Source organism: Ambystoma mexicanum, chromosome 13 (genome assembly GCF_040938575.1).
Source record: "Ambystoma mexicanum isolate Mex_15411 chromosome 13, UKY_AmexF1_1, whole genome shotgun sequence".
Classification (NCBI taxonomy): domain Eukaryota; kingdom Metazoa; phylum Chordata; class Amphibia; order Caudata; family Ambystomatidae; genus Ambystoma; species Ambystoma mexicanum.
Genome location: NC_090938.1, coordinates 436,581,041 through 436,602,391, shown reverse-complemented (window position 1 = coordinate 436,602,391; position 21,351 = coordinate 436,581,041). Strand labels below are relative to the sequence as shown.

At 42.5% G+C, this 21,351-nt stretch overlaps 1 protein-coding gene across 2 annotated transcripts in view; it reads right to left on the bottom strand.

The window, feature by feature from the left end:
* Window positions 1–6,748: 6,748 nt before the first annotated feature.
* LOC138521307 (sodium channel protein type 4 subunit alpha-like) overlaps window positions 6,749–21,351 on the bottom strand; it is a 3,496,387-nt gene continuing 3,481,784 nt past the window's right edge. For both annotated transcript variants that reach the window (XM_069634046.1, XM_069634045.1), the window contains one exon: window positions 6,749–14,389. In XM_069634046.1, coding sequence (XP_069490147.1) covers window positions 13,209–14,389 — 1,181 coding nt within the window. In that variant the 3' untranslated portion in view covers window positions 6,749–13,208. The remainder of the gene's footprint in view (window positions 14,390–21,351) is intronic.

Below are 21,351 nucleotides of genomic sequence, written 5' to 3'. Positions count from 1 at the left end.
GTAGATGGGTATGCACTGAGAAAACGCACGTACAAAAAAAGTTGACAGCCCCTGATGAATGTCCAGCACTTTGAAGCATGACGGACAGAAACTTGGACAAGTCAGGCTTAGGAATGAATAATAATTTGTACATTGAGTGCAATTGAGTTAGAAAAAATGTGAATAAGAATGTGAACCAATTCACCTGTGTCAGGTCTAAATTTATGTGTGAAAGATGACATTTTTGTATGTTTTTTTAACTGTGTAGGTTTATACATTGTTTTTAGAATAAGTGCATATATATATAGAATATGATGTATTTTGTGATAATGAAAATTTGTCTTTAAAATAATGGATGATTAAACACACTATGAATTGTGTAGTGGAGAGTGATCGATAGGAAGTAAGTGTGGAGTCTTTCTTTTCTTGAAGTTCAGTTTACTTACCCCATAAGGTAGGAAGGCTTTAATCCCTTATGTGGGGAAGCCGCTGTTGAGCATTGTGTCAATAAATAATAGTACCATGAATTAATCATCTGGTTGTTGTAGTGCTGCATTATTAGGGGGATGCGTATGAGTGTTCATGTTTAGGCATGAACCTTCTGACTTCTGGCTCCACAGATGCCCATATCACAACGGTATGCAATGCCGGCTTCACTAAACAAAACATTCTCAAGAAGATTAGTCCTTTCTCCCTTCTGAATGCTGGGTGATGTTTGTCATGTCATCCATCATGGGGGTCACTTGACTACTGCTTTTCAGATTCATCGACTACAAAGCTTTAAAAATGTGGCAGCCCAGTTGGCTTTGGATGCCCCTGCCTTCCTTTTTCACAAGGTATGTTACGCATGGTCCATTGGCTGCCGGTGAGCTCTCAGATTAAATTAAAGTTTTGTGTATCACCCATTACGCATTCCATGCTAGTTAGTAAGTGCTTCCATGTTAGGTGAGCAATTGTTGCAATAGCTCCGCGACAGGAAACCATCTCTTTATACTTTCAAAATCTTCATTAAGCAAGCTAAGAAAAGAGCGAGAAAAATGTGGGAGGAGCAACTTAATCGTTTGGTGCCTTCAAGGCCATTCAAGGTTTAAAAAGGCGAGCACTTCTTCCACCATGCTCATACCAAGAACAGCCTCAATGAGAACAGTGAGGCAGACAAAAAGGCTGAACATTGGAGTTTTGAAGTCACACTACTAGCTGCACCTCCTCAGAGGTATTCTTCCTTTCCTGTCCTTCCCCCAGAAGCTCACTGTCTCCAGAGATTTGGTTCTCTCTAGGCTGGACTACTGCAACAGCCTCTTTCTAAATCTGCCTGCCTCTACTCTCCGCCCTCTGCAACGCATCCAAAACAGGACTGCGAGACTTGTCCTTGCCCTCAAGCCCAGGGATCATCTCTCTCCAGGACTGAAATCTCTGCACTGGCTCCCAGTTGTGGCAAGGATCACGTTTAAAACCCTCTGCATTGTCTTCAAGGCCTTATGGGGCCTGGGACCTCAATACCTCTCTTCCTAAATATCTTCCTACTCGAGCTCTTTGCTCATCCGCCTCCAACTTCCTCTGTGTTAGTCGTCTCTCTAGGCAGCGAGTTGGTGGTAGATCTCTTTCTTCTGCTGGGGCCTCCCTCTGGAACAGCCTCCCTGCCTCTATGAAACTTGAGGGGAACCATCTCTGGTTCCGGAAGCACCTCAAGACCTTCCTCTTTGCTTATGCTTTTTCTTATCCTCTCCCCTACTGATCTCCTGGCTGAATCTGAAACTGCACTGGTTACATGGTTACCTGGCTACCTTATGATCTCGGGCCCAGGTCCCCTCTTCACCAGTTGCATACCTGCACTGCCCCCTGGCAACCTTTGCACTCCGACTGTTTCTGTATCCCCACAGCCCCTACTAGCACATGACACCTGATGTCTGCACCTACCCTTGCACTTGCCACCAGCTGACCGCACTTTTTTATTGTCCTATTTATCTTTTCTGTTATCCTATGTACTGCACTGCCCCCTCCACCTTCCCCCTGCACTTCTCCCCCCCTTGCACTTGCACAATCTCAATGTCACCTGGTCCAGTGGGATTGTTGTCTCTGTCTTCCCTCTGTTTCCCCTCCCTTGCCTCGTCACGCTTTGAAACACTTATGTATAGGTGCGTTATAAATGCCATATCATATGATAAGGCAGGTGCTGGATATTTACAAGAAAAAGTGGAACGTTATTTTCTCACCATGTGCCTACGTTCATCTTCTCAAAATCTATTAAAAGTTCCACGTTTTTAGAGAGTGCGGGCAGGGGCCGTTCTCTAACCCTCTTTGTGGAATGTTCTTCCCACCACAGTGCGCGAGATCACTGATCATGCTCGGTTTAGCAGGGTTTTGAAAACTCACCTGTTCTAGCTCACTGTTTGTGTTGGCTCATCCGTTTTCTGATTTCTGCACCCTAGATGCCTTTGCGCCTTAGCTTGCAGTTTACAAGTATCATACCATACCATAACATACCAGGAGCTTGCTTGTTATAACACACCTCCAGATAAAACAGCGTTTTCCCTGTCTTCATCTCTGTGAAATTGCACTTCTCAACACCAGCTGGTCTCCTGTCACCTCTCTTCCATGTCTTGGTCTCTTCACGCCACCGCTAGCCCCACGATGCACCGTGGCTCTGCCCCTCTGGAACAGTGTCAAATCAGGGTCTCGCCTCTGTGTAGGATTTCTCATCTCGCATTAAAGGGTTGTCATCTCTTCATTCTCATGACCTTACTTCCAAGGAATGTGTTGTTCTCATCAGCTGTTGGGTTCATAGGGATGCCATCATTACCTTGAGCCAACGACATGGAAGCAAAGTCAGTATGTTTTGCATTCCAATCAATGGAAATAACCTCAGTCTCTTTTACTCCCACATAGGCAAACAAGGTATTTCCCCCTCTCCTCCTTCTCTCCCTGTCCTCCCCCTTCCTTTGAATACTCCTCTCCTCATGCTATTTTTTTTTTAATCATTTACAGACCACCTGGCCCTCCCTCCTCCTTCTATGATGATCTAGACCACCTCCTTTCCCTCCTCTCACCTTCCCCCTCCCCCCTCTCTGTGCTTGGTGACTTCAATCTTCATCTCTCCATTCCTCACCAACCCTATCCTCTGCTGGCTATTCCTGACTCCTACCTCCTCACTCCTCTCCCTACTCCACCTACCCACACCTCTGGGTCCACTCTCAATCTTATCTTTGTCTCTTCCTTTTCCTCTTCTTCTGTCTCCTCCCTTCCCACCTACCTCTCCGATCACGCCTTACTCTCATTTTCTCTCACTCCCCCTCAATCTCCTTCTTCTCCCTTCTCCTTCCCTACTTCTTTCTCGAGACGAGTCTCTGTAACTTCAACCCTTCTCTCTTTTCTGATACCTGTTCCTCCTATCTCCCCCCTCTCTCTGACTTTTCCTCACTCCTGGCTAATGATCCTCTTTCTACTCTCTCCTCCTCCCTCTCCAATTGTCTTGATCAACTCCACCCTCTCTCATCCTTCCACCCTTCCCGCAAACCTGCTCAACCCAGGCTTTCCCCTCACCTTCTCTCTATGCACCGCTTTCTCTGTCACCTTGAGCGACACTGGCTCAAACACTGTTCACTGGCCAGCCAATCTTCTTACTTCTCTTACCACTCTCTCTATGATTCCTGCCTTAGCCTAGCCAAACGTTCTTACTTCTCTAATCTTCTCCATTTTCAAGCCTCTCACCCTTGTCGAATCTTTCAGACACTAACTCGTCTTCCCTCTCCTCCCACTCCTGACCACTCATGTTCTTCTTCCCTCTCCCCCTCTGACTTTGCTGATTTCTTCACCTCTAAGATACTCTCTCTCTGCCAAAACATATTGTGCACCCCCTCTTTCTCTCCTCCTTCCCCTCATCACACCACCCCTTACTCCCTCATGTCTGACTTCACCCCTATCACGTCTTCTGATGTCTCCCTCCTCTTGTCTAAAACTCACCCCACTGCTGCCCCCTCTGATCCCATCCCCACCCCCCTTATCCCTAAAATCTACCCTCTTTTTATTCCCTAGCTCACCTCCTTCTTCAACATCTGTCTCTCATCTGCCACCTTCCCTTTTGCTTTTAAACATGCTACTATTATCCCCATATTGAAAAAGCCCTACGCTAACCCCCTCCTTGCATCCAACTTTTGACCCATCTCGCTTCTACCAATCCTCTCTAAGCTTTGCGAACGTCTTGTTTACTCTCAACTCTCTGCCTTTGTTTCCAACCTCTCTCTCCTCCCCGCTACTCAATCCGGGTTCCGTCCTAAACATTCCACTGAATCTGCTCTTCCTCTGTTCTCAACTCCCTCCTCACTGCACGATACTCTAAGCAATCCTCAATTCTTATTCTTCCTGACCTCTCTGTTGCTTTTGACACTGTCGATCACCCCTTACTCCTCAATACTCTCTCCTCTTTCGGTCTTAGAGGCTCTGTTCTTGACTGGCTCTCCTCTTACCTTTATAAACATTCTTTTACTGTCTCTTGGGGCGGCCGTTTCTCCCCTACTTACTTCCTTGACTTCGGAGTTCCCCAAGGTTCTGTGCTTGGCCCTTTCCTCTACTCACTCTATACCTCCCCTTTTGCCTCTATTATCTCTTCTTTTGATATCTCTCACCATTTCTATGCTGATGATACCCAACTTTACCTCTCCTTCTCCTCCTTCACTCCTGATATCACCCACAAACTTTCCTCTTGTCTTACAGCTATTAAAAACTGGATGTCTTCTCACCTTCTCTCCCTCAATACTGATAAGACCGAGGTCTTATTCTTTCCTGCCAACACACTTCCTCCTCCCTCTCCCCCTCCTTCTATCGTCTTTCCCCCTACCAACCTTCCCTTCTCATCCTCTTCCCGTAACCTTGGCCTCCATTTCGACACTAACCTCTCATTTACACTCCACATTTCTCTTACCTCCTGAGCCTGTCGCTATCACTTCACCATTGCTTGCAAAATCCGATCTTCCCTCACCTTCCACGCTACCAAACTTTTAATTTCTTCCCTTATCTTTTCCCATCTATTCCACTGTTCTGCTCTCCTCTTTGGACTCCCTGCATCTTATCTTGCTCCCCTAAAATGCCTCTATCACTCGGCTATCCATACTCTTTGTTTTCTCTCCCCTCTAGACTCTATCTCCTCCTCGCTCTCTTCTCTTGGCTTGCTTCCATTTTATTCCTAACTTAAAATACAATTTTCTCTGCCTCATTTTTAAATCTATTCACGACCTTGCCCCTCCCTACGTCTCCTCCCTCTTCTCTTTCTATACTCCCTCTTGCCCTCTCTGTTCCGCTGACTTATTCCTCCTCTCTGCTCCTCCACCACTGTGTGCCCCTTCCCGCTTCCGATCCTTTCAGCTCCTCGCCCCCTTCATTGGAACTCTCTACCTCTTCATATCTGTGCCATATCCTTCTACCCCTCCTTCTGCTCCTCCTTAAAATCTCATCTTCATCCTCCTTCCCGACCGCTCCTCTCAATCCCTTTTTACTTTTTCTCCATTTCCATTTCCTCACTCCTTGTCCTCTGCTAATTGTTATGCATACTGTTATTGATTGTTGCATTCTAGTTTAATATTTATGCTTCCAATGTAATTTTGTTGTAATGTACAGCGCTTTGGCGTAAAGCGCTATATAAAACTTAATAAATACAAATAAATACAAGGTATTTGTTACAGGGAGTTCCTGATAGGTATTGGACTCCTTATTATCTTGAGCCACACACAAAGATGTATAGTTAGTATTACTGACTCTCTTGTAGGCAGGTAGTGTCTAGTGCTAGGGAATTCCCCATAGGAATGTGAGTCCTTGTCCCTGGTAGAGGCATCCCTCACAGTGAGGCCCACTTTCCAAAAACCCTAGGGAGGTTTTTGTTTAGCAGACTCACATCCCTAGCGTCAAAGGTGGTGGCTCCCGCTAGGGGAGATGTGATGAATTCCCTGGATTCTTCACAATTGGCAGATCATTTCAACCTTGTTGTTGTTAATACAAGCCCCAAATGCTCAGTCCCTAGGGGTAGGTTCCTGGTCTGAACCGTAACTAGCACTCTTGGGTAACTGGTTCTCAGTAGGCACTCCCTACTCACTACCTTTGGTGAAAACCTGCCTGCTACCAATAGCTTTTTTTAAAACATGGCTTTTTGTTGAAGAGCGACGTGAACATGACCATGGCCATAGGGACAATGTCACTTGCAGTTGTTTGCAACTGATTAGTGTCACAAAATAGAACAGCAATAAACACCAATATACCCCTTTCTCCCTGGGGAAGACGAGCAAATGAAGCAGGATTAGCTGTAAATTTAAGTCTTAACTTTTGCAGTGACTTTTATTCTGGTCTCCTCCCCATTTTAGCATGTAAACAGCAAGTAAGATAAAACTCCAATGGGCGGTTTGTCATGTGTCATTGATGAAGATGTAGCTACTCTAGCTTCCGCTGTGAGAAAGAATCTGCTTCAAGGTGGCCTGCATAGCATTTATACTAAAGCATATCCTGGATCAGCCATCATTGATTCTCAAGTGATACTGTTTACTCCAAGTTCATGACTTCAGAAGCACTTACGGACAGTTACGGACTCTCTTAATGTTGGTCTTCTCACCAAATTCACAACATATTTTTCAGTGAAGGATGCTCAAATCTGCCACTGCTTACCATTAGATGTACTAGGTCCTTTCTTTATTCACACACAGGGTTTGCACAGTTGATGTCAGCACCTAGGGAGCACAATCTGGCACTGAAAGTACTTGTTTAAAAAGCCTACAGAAAACGTTGCATCTGCCTTTTCCTACAATGTTCTTTTTATTTAAGAATAGGTATTGCAGAAAGCCTACACAACATGAAAATCGATATACAGATGTTCGCAGCAACATTTAAAAAAGCATTGAGATGACTTTACACAGTGGCATGCCACAAATATAGCGACAATAACATACGGTTTTGGTAGAACATTAGAAAGTGATTATGAGGTATGTGTGCATGTGAGTAAACGTTCACTTTGATCCTTCAGTGCCTTGGGTGGAGGCTTTACCCATACCTCTAAAGGGCTAAGAAGGATTTCTCTCTGATGAATTTTGGAACATCGTGATTACAGGTTTCTGACCTGTGGAGCTGTAGCTTTTGTGGTCACCTATCAGATGTTAAAGGCTTGGGCTCCTTAATGAGACAGTCAGTCATTAGTCAGTGTAAATGACTGCCCCCAACAGATATTATTAAAATTAGTGCCAGTCTGTCTTCACTTTATCTTTTAACATCTCTTGGATGCCTGAGAATCTAACTAGTGGTTCAGCACAAAATTACCATAAAGCTTCAATGAGGACAATCATTGGTAATTTGTCCCTGTATGTGCTTATGTTTCTCAAAATGTACTTCAGTTCTTAAACTTCATTTCATAAATGAACATTATAGTAAACAAAAAGAGCAGTAGCAGCCTCGATTTGAAAAGACCAACAGATAGAGCCTGTAAATGTGGGAGCACCAGTTAAGTCTGGAACCCATAGAACAAAAACACATTACATACACCTAAAAACATAATTTGCATATGCTGGCGAACATGGGAAACAAACACAACAGTCATAATTCAGTTTTAATAGAAGATATACTAGGAATTGTGCTCTAACACTCACAAGTAACGCTGGGAGGCTTAAGACTTGTTGTGAGGCTTACTGCTATGAAAGCTTTCAGTTCAAACGAGCTGAACTGTGTTATTTACATCTAGATTAATACAGAATACTGAATGCGCCGTTTAGTGATTGGCCGCTCACGTACACAGAATGTTAATACTTTCTTTTTCTACTCATTGCAGTCGTTCTTTTCTGGAAGCTTAGCTTGTGTGCACAGAATGTTAAACATTTCTTTTTCTCTGCATTGTAGGCATTCTTTCTTTGAAATAAGATATTGATGTTTCTCAAATCCATGTGTTCTTTCTTGGTTCAAACTTCCATAATGGAAATAACAGTTGGCCAATTTCTAGTTCAATTTGCTGGGATAAGTGGTTCTCAACATGTCTTCATTAAGATGGAGTAAAGCTCAGCTGCATCATGGGACACACTTCTCATGCCATCGTGTGTTTTAATTGGTGCTTAGTGGGTCCTGTTTGGTTGTGAGAATATTTCTCATGTCATCGTGTGTCATAATTGGTGCTTAGTGGGTCCTGTTTGGTTGTGAGAATATTTTTATTGAACTATTAGAATTTCATTTGGTTTTCCCGAGAACATTTATGGTCCAAAGCTGCAATACCAATCCTCAAAGAAACGTATACATAGGATTATCCCTGAGAAATTACTAACCTCGAAGACATTAGGGGCATATCTACACTTTTACATGTTTCAGGAAGGTCATTTCGTTCTTTCTCAAGTTGCAAAAATATCAGCTGAACGGAATCTGTGCCAGCATTTACTGCTTTCACCTATATCAATGTGTCCCTTTCTTTCCAGCTGCCTTCGCCGGTTGGTCTTCCTGTGCTACATGAACTGTTGTCCTATCACTCCCAACCATATAGCAACCACAAATGAACGATGATCATTAAAACAAGGAAAGTGTCCACAGACACCTAGGGCCTGATTTACAAAACCTGTTTACAATGGCGCAATCCCATTAAAAACGGTTTGTAAATCACTTCCATAGCGAAGGAAAGGGAACATGCATATTTAATTGCGTTGGTATATGGCATTACAGTGACTAGCTCTGGGCACTCTGATGCTGAATATATTTTGTTAGAAAGGCCATATTTAATAGTGAAATTATGTATTCTTTTGTTTGTCAGTTTTGTGGACTACTTACAGTAGGCCATCAGGTCGCTTGACTACATGGAGCTGGGGATGCACTCTGTCTTTGGTTATAGCGAAAAGGAAAACATTTTAGGGTTTATATCCTAAAGAATATCCTAAAGAAAGGCAGGTTAAAGTTAGAGTGAGGAGGAGAATGTTTCAACATTTTTCATTATTTCTCTTTACAATTGTATAAAACTCTGCATGTGTAGAAAGAGATAAAATTAAGAGATTAGGAGATGAGTGTGAAGACTGGTTAGGGAGGATAAGGCCGATTAGTAGCATGTGCTTACAAGCTACAGTCTTTTACATTACATTACATTATTTGTTATGCGCACCCAAAAAGCCCGGAGGCATGCGGGCGCAGATCCTATCCCTAACACGTCCAATGCAGAAAGAAATGACCTGTCCTTCATTTAAATAAGAGAGGTTTGAGTTTATTTTTAAACTCCTTGATCGTCCTACACTTTTTTACAGCTGATGATAAGGCATTCCATTTCACAGGGGCACTTGACCAGAACGCATTCTAACTAGATAGTTACAAAGAGGTTTTTGGAACTTGTAAGTTCCTATCCCTGTTTGAGCGAAGTGTCGAAGTGTGCGTGCCACCTGTTTGACTTTAGTCTGTTGACAATGTAAGGTGGGGCATCGCCGGAAAGTGCTTTATAAGTAATGGTGAGCACCCTAAACTCAAATCTTTCCTCAATCGGTAGCCAGTCTAACTTCCTTCTTACTTCAGACACATGCACAAATTTACGTAGGCCCATAATGCCTCTTATTGCACTATTCTGCACAACTTGAAGTTTTTTAAGTCCGGCCCTATTCACTCCAATGAGAAGTGAGCCGCAGAAGTCGATTTTTATGGAAACAATGGCTCCGGCAATGGTTTCACAGCCATTTTGAGACAGGAAATGTCGTATATGTGTGAGAAGTCTAATATAATAGGCTGATGCTGCCACCAAACTGTTCACATGGGCAGACATACTCAGGGACTGATCAAATGTTATTGCTCTTATTTTGCTTTTTTTCTTAACTGGGATATCATGATCTGCAAAATGCAAAATGAATAATATTCTGGTGCCAATTTGTTAAGTCTGTGTTTAGCGCCAACCAGCATGAGCTCTGTTTTCCCATGATTAAGGGCCATACCATTAGCATCCATCCATTCGCGAATGAAATCATATATTTCTGCAACCATAATGGCATCCTGCTCATAGTCCCCTGTTAGTGTAATGAGGCACTGAAAATCATCAGGATAGTTAGAAAAACAAATCTTTTTCTTTTCTAATGTATCAAAGAAAGGAGCTGTAAAGAGGTTATATAAAATTGGAGAAAGTGCTGCTCCCTGCGGAATACCATAACTCACAGAAACAGGGTCTGCTTCAGCTTGTTTGCTGCATACCCGCATTGTCCTTGTGCCTAGAAATGACTGCATCCAGTTTCTTGCAGAATCATTAAAATTAGCTCTATTCTCCAACCTGTCCAGGAGGATCAGGTGGTCCACCAAATCGAATGCCGCTGAAAGGTCCAAGGACATCAGTAGCATGGTGAATCCTTTATAAATATTAGTCATCATATTTGATTTTAATTCCAGAAGAGCTGATTCTGTACTGTAGCCTGGTCGGAAACCCGATTGGCCATTTTTCAAAATTGTATGATCCTTAAAATGGCCAGCCAATTGTTCGCATGCCACTATGTCCATAATTTTCAAAATGAATGGCGAGTTAGTAATTGGCTGGTCGTTTATTGCCTTTTAGGATCCAAATCGGGATTTTTTAATAGGGGAGTGATCAAGGAACCATTCAGCCTGGTTGATATTTTACCCTCTTTAAATGACGCATTTACAATCTTGGTCAATGAGCCAATGAGAAGTTAAGAACAGACTTAATAGCTGTGGCTGGGAATTGATTGCCTTTACATGTAGATGGCTTCAATATAACTAAAATAGCCCGAAGTACCTCTTTGGATATATTGTTAAAACTGAATTTAGCTAAGGTTTGTGGCATATTGGTTAATTGATCATGTACAGATTCCTAAGGATCTACAGAAACTATCCTCCTGGTTTGTTCAATGCCTGTTTTGATTTTTGTGGTCTTATCAATCATGGCCTGTTGTATTTGTGTACACCATTCCTGATTTTTGTCAAGGTCTACTTGATACACCACATCTGGCTTCTCCAATTCCCGTAGGTTTGTAAAGATTTCTTTAGTATCATATTCTGCTTCCTGAATCCGAGCTTCATTTGATTGTTTCTTTGCATTTATAACTGCCCATTTGAAGGTATTTGTCGCTCCCATATATATATTAATTTATCCTCTAACTCTTTAGTGTTTTTCCATTTATAAAATGCTTTCCTCTTTATTTTATATTTTTATTTTTATTATTTTTATTTATTTATTTCTCAATTGTTTTAGGTCCTCTGTAAACCAAATATCTATACACTTTCATTGCTGAGGAATTGGAAATATCTAATAGATTGGCACAGGGTGCCGGAGGGTATCTGTTATTTTGTATTAGCACATAGTATATATAAAATAACGTACGCCACATGCTCTGGCTTGAACAGACTGAAGATACTCTTATAGCTAATGTTCTGTTTGGGCTTCGTAAGGAGGCTAGCTTACCTCCATTCTAGGATCATTCTAAAGGATGTGGGCAGTATACAGAAGTATTTAAAACACATTGGCTAATTAAAGTTAACGTGGGTCTGTCTTATATATATTCTATCACTTAATATATTTTAGATACTAATTTAAGCACCCTTAAAAAGATGTAAGCTTGTGTTAGTCCAACTGTTTAAAAAATTTCCGGAAGGTCTTTACAGCTGCCTGGCCCATTCTGCTATGTATCATACTAGCTGGATGGGTTAAGCTATTACTAATTTAGCTTTGAACAAAATAGGCAGCATATATTTCAATATCATTGAATTTAAATATGAAAAACAAATTCCTAGCTTCGCTTTGGAAACTGGTCAGGTTTTGCCCTGAGCAGGAATTTGTTGTAACTGCTTTAGATGGAATCTTCTTTCTTAAAGAATTCATTAATCTTGTATAACGTGCTTAATACCGGTGACATGTCTCTAAACTCAGCACCAGAATTCGAACTTGTGTTGCTTCCAAGGCAAACATGTTACCCCTGAGCTATCCTCTCGGCCAAGATTCAGTGTCTTCCAGAACCAAGTGCTCTCACATTCCGAGTCTAACATGCATGGCAGTCATATTGTGTTTAGCCCTGATTCAAGAGCAATCCATTCTTATCAGCAATATAGTTTGTTTATGGTACTGCTTTTCAACATTTCTGCTCTAAGTGCAGCTTTACACACTCAAACATCTCCTTCTTTAGCAACATGTTTTCCTTTTTTTGCTAAATATGAATATAGTTGCTAAATTTTCCAGAAAAGTATTTCTGCACCACCTTAAAATGAGCATGGTCTAAATCCATTTATGCAAGCACATGCATAATATGCACATACTGAAATGATTATTCCTTTGTGACTCATAGTTAATCTGAGATTTCTTTCTGTGTCAAAAGCATCTTTCAACATTTCCTGACTATGACGTAGTTAAGACACCAATGGTGATAGAAGAGGGTAACATATCAAGCAACAGACAAAACAATCTTAGTTCAAATTCAAAGCTCAGTGTCATTCTTTGTAACAATTTACAACAGATGCAAAAAGTTATTTAGAAAATCACAATTGCATGGTAAAGAGAACAACACGAAATGCACATTTACTGCAAGATTGTTTTGTAACCAGAAGTGGTTTTCAATTACCATGCCCTAATCCTTAAGTGTAACAAAATCTGTAAACTGCACAATGCATACCAATGATCATTAAGACATAATAATACTGGTAATATATGGCACAAAAATACCTAAAACGCCCCTCCAGCTATTAACATACCTTAAGGCTGTGTAACTTTTAAGACTTGAGAGATATTTTAAGAAAATAAAAACCGTTCTACTTGCATCTGTTTTTACAGTATTTCATATACTTTGAAGCTCAATGAGCAATTTGAATTCCAAAATATCAAAGCACACACTTAGATGTAAACTAAATTTACTGATTTCTTAAATCAAAGGAGAACAATGCGCATCTTAATGTCTAGGACACATAGCACAAATGTATGAGGCCAGCTAAAAACTCTGACTTCCATCAACTAGCAGTGTGAGAAGAGCAGACATCTCCAAAGCTTTTCTAAGCCTTTTAAGCTTGCTCAACCTGCACCGCCTTCTGTATATAGCTTGATCATGTAATTCAACCTCTGCACTCGACGAGTCCCATAATAATGCTTTAAGTCAAGTCTTAAATGTGTGATTCTTCTATTTAACTTGAAGTGTAGAACAGAGTATTTAACAACTCTCATCAGGATACAGCAATGGACCAGTTTCATTGGTGGGTTTTAAATACAGTTATTTTATCCAGAAGTGAACTGTTCCATAGAGATACACTGTACCATTTAGCTTTTACTAAACCAAGGACTCAGTAAAACTACTTTCTTTAACACAGTCACTTCCAGGACATGGTGGATCTTTAGACACTGGATATATAGCTGGAGCATTGTCTGTATCCATAACTATACTATTTCTCCCATAGTTTGAATTAATTCGTTTCACGATTAGCCCTTCTTGCTCTGGTGGTTCCTCATCAGTTGTGATTTCATTGTGATCATGTCTGTAGATGTAGGAAGCAAGCTTTACAGACCGTTTTAACAAATGCTTCCTGAAGGCCCGTTGGATTTTTACAGCACACACTTCTTCCTGCTTCCTTTTCAGAGTTGTTGTAATTGGTTGATAGGACACTTTGGAAGGATTGGCTGCCATGAACTTCTCTTCCATTGACTCTTTCAGTGAATCCATGTCTCCAGATTCACCCAACACTTCTTTTGTCAATGCAAACAAAATGTCCAAGCAATGAATTTTATCCCCACTAACCATTGGCAGGTCCATGGTGACTAATTTAATTTTGTTTGGTTTAGGAATTCTCAGCGGTGCCTGTAAGGTATCTACAAAAGTAGACATTTCGCTGTAGGCAACAAATTGAGTGGCATCAGGATCAAACTTTTCCCAGGTTTCATAAAACATTTCAAAATCATCTTCACAAAGAGGTTCACCACTCTCCTCTGTGGCCACATTGAAGTTCTCAAGAATAATGGCAATGTACATATTGACAACAACCAAAAATGAGACGATAATGTAGCTGCAGAAAAAGCATATGCCCATGGATGGATTGCCACAATCCCCTTTGATGTGAGTGCCAGAATTTTCTAAATAAGGGTCACAGTCAGGAGGACCACTGTTCATAATGGGATTTAGGAGACCGTCCCAACCAGCCGATGTTGTGATTTGAAACAAACAAATGATGCTGTTGCCAAAGGTTTCAAAGTTGAATATGTCATCAACACCAGACTCCTTTTTAACATATGCAAAATTTGACATCCCAAAGATGGAGTAGATGAACATAACCAGAAAGAGCAGGAGTCCAATGTTGAACAAGGCTGGTAGTGACATCATCAAGGCGAATAGTAGCGTTCTGATTCCTTTTGCTGATTTAATAAGTCGAAGGACGCGCCCAATCCTCGCCAGCCTAATAACTCTAAAAAGAGTTGGTGACACAAAATATTTTTCGATGAGGTCTGACAACACGATGCCTGCAATATAAAGAAAGTAATTTAGTTATATTGTCATGAACATATGAAAAATCCATGTTAGTTAATAGAACAGGGTTTAATACCTGTCACTTCCGGTGCAGATATGAGTACAGTCCTGTAATAACTGTGCAGATATGAGTACAGACCTGTAATAACTTTGAATACTTCTGAGCACTTAATTGTGTAGATATCCTGTGGTATACTCACCCATGTTGTACCAAATGAGTACCTGTATACCTATCAAGTATCTTCACTCTAGAAATCATGAACATGTAATCTGCATGATCGAGAATACTTCGTTATGACGCAGTGAACTGTAATAAACGAGCTTGAAATGCAGAGAGAAACGCATGGAGATGGAGTGTTCGAGAGACAAAACAACCTATATTGTAGTGCAAAAGATGCACACATAAGTGGTGATTTAATGGCGCATCTGACAAGATTTGCATGTTTCTCGCGCATCTGTGAGATGCACACGTTTATGTGCAGATGCCAACATGAGCATCATTTTGTGCCAAAACATGTGCACACATCAGACTGCTCAAAATAAGTGCATCTACCCTAAAAAAAAACACAAGCAAAGTATTACAGACATTCTCTTGTGTTATCGCAATATTAATCTGAGAATAAGACAATAATGCATATTTCTAACTTCAGCGGTGTCGCAAATCTACTCTGAAATGTGGATCACTTGCCTTGGTGGCAGGGTTATACCATTTACATGTCTCAGGTGGTTATGTCCTCTAACTGTTCTGACCATAATTATTGCAAGACGTTGAACCTCTGAAATGGCGCAGGGATGTACACATGCATGTCATGTACACTCAATGGCTAGTGGCCGGATCAAGTGGCAATTGTCAATTGGTGCATTGTCCTGCCTCAAAATGTTGTGCTATAGCATAGTAACGACTGATGTTACTGTCAGGTGTAGCTCTATAAAAGTTAGCATCTGCATTCATGATTATGTTGTGTGCACCGCACATGGCCTTTACATACAAGGAATGCCAGTCCTGTTCCTATACAAGTGATCTATGGCTGCAGGGGTGTGAGGACCACATAGGTGCAATCAATGGCACTGCAAACCCACAGTACCCGGCTATGTTATAACATGCCCTCACAATTCCTGCCCTGGTATATGTATAATGAAGCATGCCTATATACACAAACCCTGGCAGATGTAAGGATAACATTGAAGATCTTGCATATGTCCAGTGACTGTGAGGATTATGATATCACCACTGTGATGCCACAATTCCTTTGGAAGGAGCCTGTGACAAAGAAGTACAGGCTGGCAGTACCTTGTCTAGTCGTAGTATGGCATGGGCTTGCATTGGGTGTGGTCGGGCCCCTCTTTCGTTGGCTCACCATCTCCAGTATGATAAGGGGTTGGAAGCAGTACCTCTAAATTACCTAATCATCATAAGTTGCAATAAGGTGATTCTACTACTTTATATCATTTCCTTCCTCATCAGTCAGTGCAGCCGCATGATTCCTACTGGAATGGTAATTTTTAGAAAGTGTACCTGTCTGTGCTAGGTTTTTAGACTGTGTTGTTGGTTGTAATAGGGGTGTGCTGTGTGCTCCTTTTGTTGGGCAAATCCGTTGCACTCATTTCTGGGCCCCTTGCTCCACATTGTTAAAGGAGCAAATGTTGAAGGGCATTTTTTTGAGCAAATCTGGTAGTCATGTTTTGTGAATCAGTATTTTGTTGCATCTTTTCTCACTTTCTGTGGTCACTACATAGCTGGATATTTAATTTGGTGTATTTGATTGCTTTCCGCACACCTTGAGCTTCTTTTGCACATTTTGTGATCCTTTTATAACATCTCTGAGATGCACATTTGTGTGAACTAATTGCATTGCATTGATTACTAGTGCATTTGTGGCACATCTCAGATGTGTCTGCTTTTTTATTTTTTAAAAATCTGCCCAATGCATTTTCCCTACAAATCTCGAAATTGGTGGGTGGTACATTGAAAAGGGTACCTTACTGTTTTGTAGGTAAGTAAGAGATGCATCATCTTTTTTAATTCAATAGGCAATTCAAGGGTCAAACGATCCTACTATGACAACCGCAGAAGGTCAATTGTGTAATTGTTTGTTGTTGTTCTAAACATAATGAATCTCCTGCCATCAGCCCGCCACAACAGAAAGTAAAGTTGTGTGCTTTCTCGCTGTCATCATTTTGAATAGAGCGTGTGTGCCTACGCTTGTAATCTTAGAGTCCATTGGCCTTATTCCCTCAAGTGCACTGGGTCATCACAAGTTGGGCGGAGTGGGAAAATGCAGCGGTAATGCTATTGCCACTGCATTAACCGCTACGCCCAAGCCCGTGTTCCTCCGAGCTGGAGGTGAATGCCCCGGCTTCAAGGCCATTTTCGGCGCTATTACCACCGGCGGTAATAGCGCCCCCAAACCCAATGGAAACGGGGACTTACAACAACTCGGGATCTGGCGCAAATTGCGCTGGACCGAGTTGCGGTAACGCTAATTGCAATGGGTGGTATCCCGGCGCAATTAGTGCCAGGATACCACCCAACTCATGATTAAGCCTCAAGTCTGCTCTGTCTGTAATAAAGAATCACACATTCTGCCTGGAACACCTCTTACCTAGCTCCGGTCACTCTCAAATCTCTCCAGGCCCAAGCTAAGCTGCTGAGCTTGTAGGCTACTTCCTTAACTTTCCCTTTTTCAAATTGAGTCCTAATGCTTTCCCTCGCCTTTACATAGGCTGTAGCTGCAGCACAACTTATAAATGCCCCCCTGAGAACTGCCTTCAATGCGTCCCACACTATGTTTGGCTTTGCACCTGTGGTATTATATTCACAAAAGTAATGTTTGATTACTTCTGAGATGCCATCCCATTCAATAGGATCCCTTAATGGAGCATTTTTCTAATGCCATTGGGGTGTGGAAGGTGGTACAAATCAGTCAGTTCTCAGTATCACCAGTTGAGAGAAAGGGTCAGAGCAAACCCTGTGACCCTAGACACACAACAAATCATGCTGGAAGATATTGATTTGGGAGGAAAGTAGTAAGTTCAAGGACAGCACTTTCAACATGTTAGACCAAAAAAGTCACTGTATTCCATTAAAACAGAGGAGTCAGCCCCCCCTGCATTACACTGCCACACGTTTCACCTCCAACACACCATGCTCTCTCAAGGTAGCCATGTTGTTAAAGGGTGGTGGCTAAACACTCTACAGATCTTAAACTATCAGTGTACATTTGTCAACATATTAATGTATACGATGGAAAACATTTGCAATATAAAGATGGTAAAGTACCAGATGCATGAGCAAGATTCAAATTCTTAAAGTGCCAAAAGCATGTGCAAGAACAAAATTATAAAAGTGCAAACGCTTATCAACAAACTAACCACATCAATGCATATGATATCCCAGTTGTGCAGATTGCAGCATATATTTAGATTGCAGTCTTAAAAATACAACAATCTAAAGAGTTAAAAATGTTTGCAACAAAAAGTAATAGAACATCAAATACATATCCCACTTCAAAAATGTCGAAAAGCATTTCAATATAGCAAGCACTTTAGTATATATAATATTGTAGTTGTAAATATGCAAATGTCCACTTTCCCAATAGGTAAATTGATCTCCAAGCAGATGTTTCCTTTTTCTTTGCGCCCTGGTACCTCCAGGATCGGCGCATTACAAATTCATGAATAAATAAATAAATAAATATGATTGCATGATGTATAAACTAATGAATAATTATATACCTACGTACACTATTGGTGTTGACAATTCTCAAAAAATAATATATTTCAATATTGATTAATGCAAAAGGTTAACACCACAACAATTACTTTGCTATCATCACTACTGACCCACTAAGGCCTCAAATTCAGAGTTTTGTTACAGAAGAACAAGTTACTTCTTACCTGGTAACGTTCTTTCGACAGGATGTTCCTCCGACGTATTCCTTATCTTTGATAATACGTTTCCAGCTTGCTGGCCTCGGAAATTTTTTCTGTAGAGGGTGCTGCGCGTCGACGTCCGCCGAGTCGATGTCCTTCGAGGGCCACCGTATCGGCGCCGACGTCACCATGCCCATAAATAGCCACGCGCTGCGTCTGTTGCTCAGTTCCATTTTGTAGCATAAGAAAAGTCATGCCTGAATTGGTTATTGACCTTGAAGGAGCGTAAGCTGCAACCACAAGGGAAGTTATCACTGCGGGGATGGTTGGGAGGGGCGATAAGGAATACGTCGGAGGAACATCCCGTCGAAAGAACGTTACTAGGTAAGAAGTAACTTGTTCTTCGAAGGGATTGTGTCCTCCGACGTATTGCTTATCTTTGATAGACTCCCATAGCAGTGGCATCTAATTGGAGGTGGGAGTGAGAGTGTTATGTATCCCTTTAGGGATGGACCAATTGTAATACAGCCTTGCCACATCTGGTCTCTTGAGCAGTGGAGGAATCCAAATTGTAAAATTTTGTGAATGTATGTGCGGACGACCATGTGGCAGCCGCACATATGTCCCGGACCGGTACCCCTCTTTGGAGAGCCGAAGAGGCTGCGATACCCCTGGTTGAATGAGCCCTGAGATTTTGGGGTGGCTCTTTCCCTGCTAGTCTATAACATTCCAGGATGGCCAAAATTATCCACCTGGAGATGGTTTGTTTTGTTATGGGTAGTCCCAACTTGTGACCTGAGTATCCTACAAACAGGTCTGCTTGACTGATCCTAGCCATTCTGCTGATGTAAAAGCTGAGAGCTCGCCTAGGGTCCAGCCTATGTAGCCTTTCCTCCTCTTTCCCCGGATGGGGAGGAGGGTAGAACGAAGGTAAGGTAATTTTCTGAGTAATATGAAATTCAGAAACCACCTTTGGGAGGAAATTAGGCTTCACCTGTAGGACAACTTTGTCCCTGTGGAAGATTGTATGTGGGGGTTTACAGGAGAGAGCTTGTAGCTCACTCACCATCCTAGCAGATATTAGTGCTACCAATAGGACAGTTTTAAGCGTGAGAAATCTCCGCGCGCAAGAATGAAGTGGTTCGGATGGAGTGACCATTAAGAAGTTTAAGACTAAAGTTAAGTCCCATGAGGGAACCTGGAATGGTTTTGGAGGGTAAACATTAGTTAGTCCCTTGAGAAATTGTACCACTAGAGGAAGCTTGAAATACAATGGCTCCTCTGCAGTGCGCTTGAAGATAGAAAGCGCTGCGAGATAGCCTTTTACAGTGCCCACTTGAAGGCCTGAGTTTGCCAAGTAGAGTAGAAACGATAACACCGTTGGTGTACCACATGAAAAAGGGTTGATATTCTCTTCCCTACACCAGCTGCAAAATTTGTTCCAACGGCAGCGGTATAAAGACTTTGTTGCCGGTCTTCTGGCCGAAAGCAACACCTCGATGACATCATCAGGGAGATCCCAATCCTTGTACCTCAACCTTTCAGAAGCCAAGCGTGAAAGTTGAGGGTTCTGGTGTATGGATGGAGAACCTGACCTCCCTTCTGCGAGAGAAGATTCTCTTTGAGTGGAAGACGGATTGGAGGACAGATGGACATATCTAGAAGGTCCGGGTACCACGTTCTCCTGGCCCAATCCGGGGCAATTAGGATCATGGTCTTCCAAAATCTTCTCAACCTCCTGATCATTTGAGGAATAACAGGGACTGGAGGGAACACGTAAAGGAGTGGAAACTCCCAGTCCACTACAAACGCATCTCCTAGAGCTCCTCTCGGGGGAAATTCCCTTGAACAGAACAGATCGCACTTCTTGTTGGTGCTTGTGGCGAACAGATCCACCTGAGGGGTTCCCCAAAGGATGAAGATCTCTTGAAGGACTTCCTGAGCTAGCTCCCACTCGTGGGAGACTGTGCTCTGCCTGCTCAGAGCGTCCGCTGTCAAGTTCTTCTCTCCGGCTAGGTGAACAGCCGATAGAGAGATTCCTTCTTGGATTGCCCAAAACCAGAGCTGCATCGCCTCTCTGCACAGTGGCAGTGATCCTACGCCTCCTCTTTTGTTGAGGTAGTGCATGGCCACCGTGTTGTCCATCATTATTAGGACATTTCTCCCCTGTACTGATGGCAGGAAAGCTTTCAGCGCTAGTCTGATTGCTCTCAGCTCTAATAGGTTGATGTGTAGTCTGGACTCCGATGGAGACCAACGACCGCTGATGGTCAAGTCATTGGCATGGGCTCCCCACCCTGTGAGTGAGGCGTCTGTGACTACTGTTATCTCCGGCCATGGTTGCCAAAACAGTTCTCTTTTCAAGATGTTCTCTGGATAGGCCCACCATTGAAGGTCGCGGGCTACCTTGTCCGGAATCCGAAGGAGATCTGTCATTCTCCCTGAGAATTGCGACCACTGACTTCTTAGTGCCCACTGAAGAGATCTCATTCTCAGGTGAGCCTCTGGCACAAGGAAGATGCAGGATGCCATGAGGCCTAGCAACCTCAAAAAGTCGAAGGCTGGGAGACGTTGGGCATTTTGAAACTTGGTGACCATCTGTAGAATATCTTGAGCCCTCACCTCTGGTGGCGAGGCTTTTCCCAGGGAAGTGTCCAGGACCGCTCCAAAGAACTGGAGTCTCTGTGATGGTATCATCTGTGACTTCTTTAAATTGAGGGAGAAGCCCAGTCTGTGAAGGAAGTGGCAGACATAATCTAGCTGGGTCTGGGCCTGTTCCGAAGATACAGCCATGATCAGCCAGTCGTCCAGGTAGGGGTAGACGTGGATCCCTTCCCTCCTTAGACTCGCCGCCACTACCGACATCAGCTTGGTGAAGACCCTCGGGGCGGAGGTCAGCCCAAATGGCAGAACTCGAAATTGATAATGAGAGTCGCCAATTGCGAACCTCAGGTATTTCCTGTGTTCGAAATGGATTGGCACATGGAAATAAGCATCCTGAAGGGCCAGAGATACCAGCCAGTCCTGGAGCTGGAGGGCCTGAAGGATCTGAGAGAGAGTTACCATCTTGAACTTGTCCTTC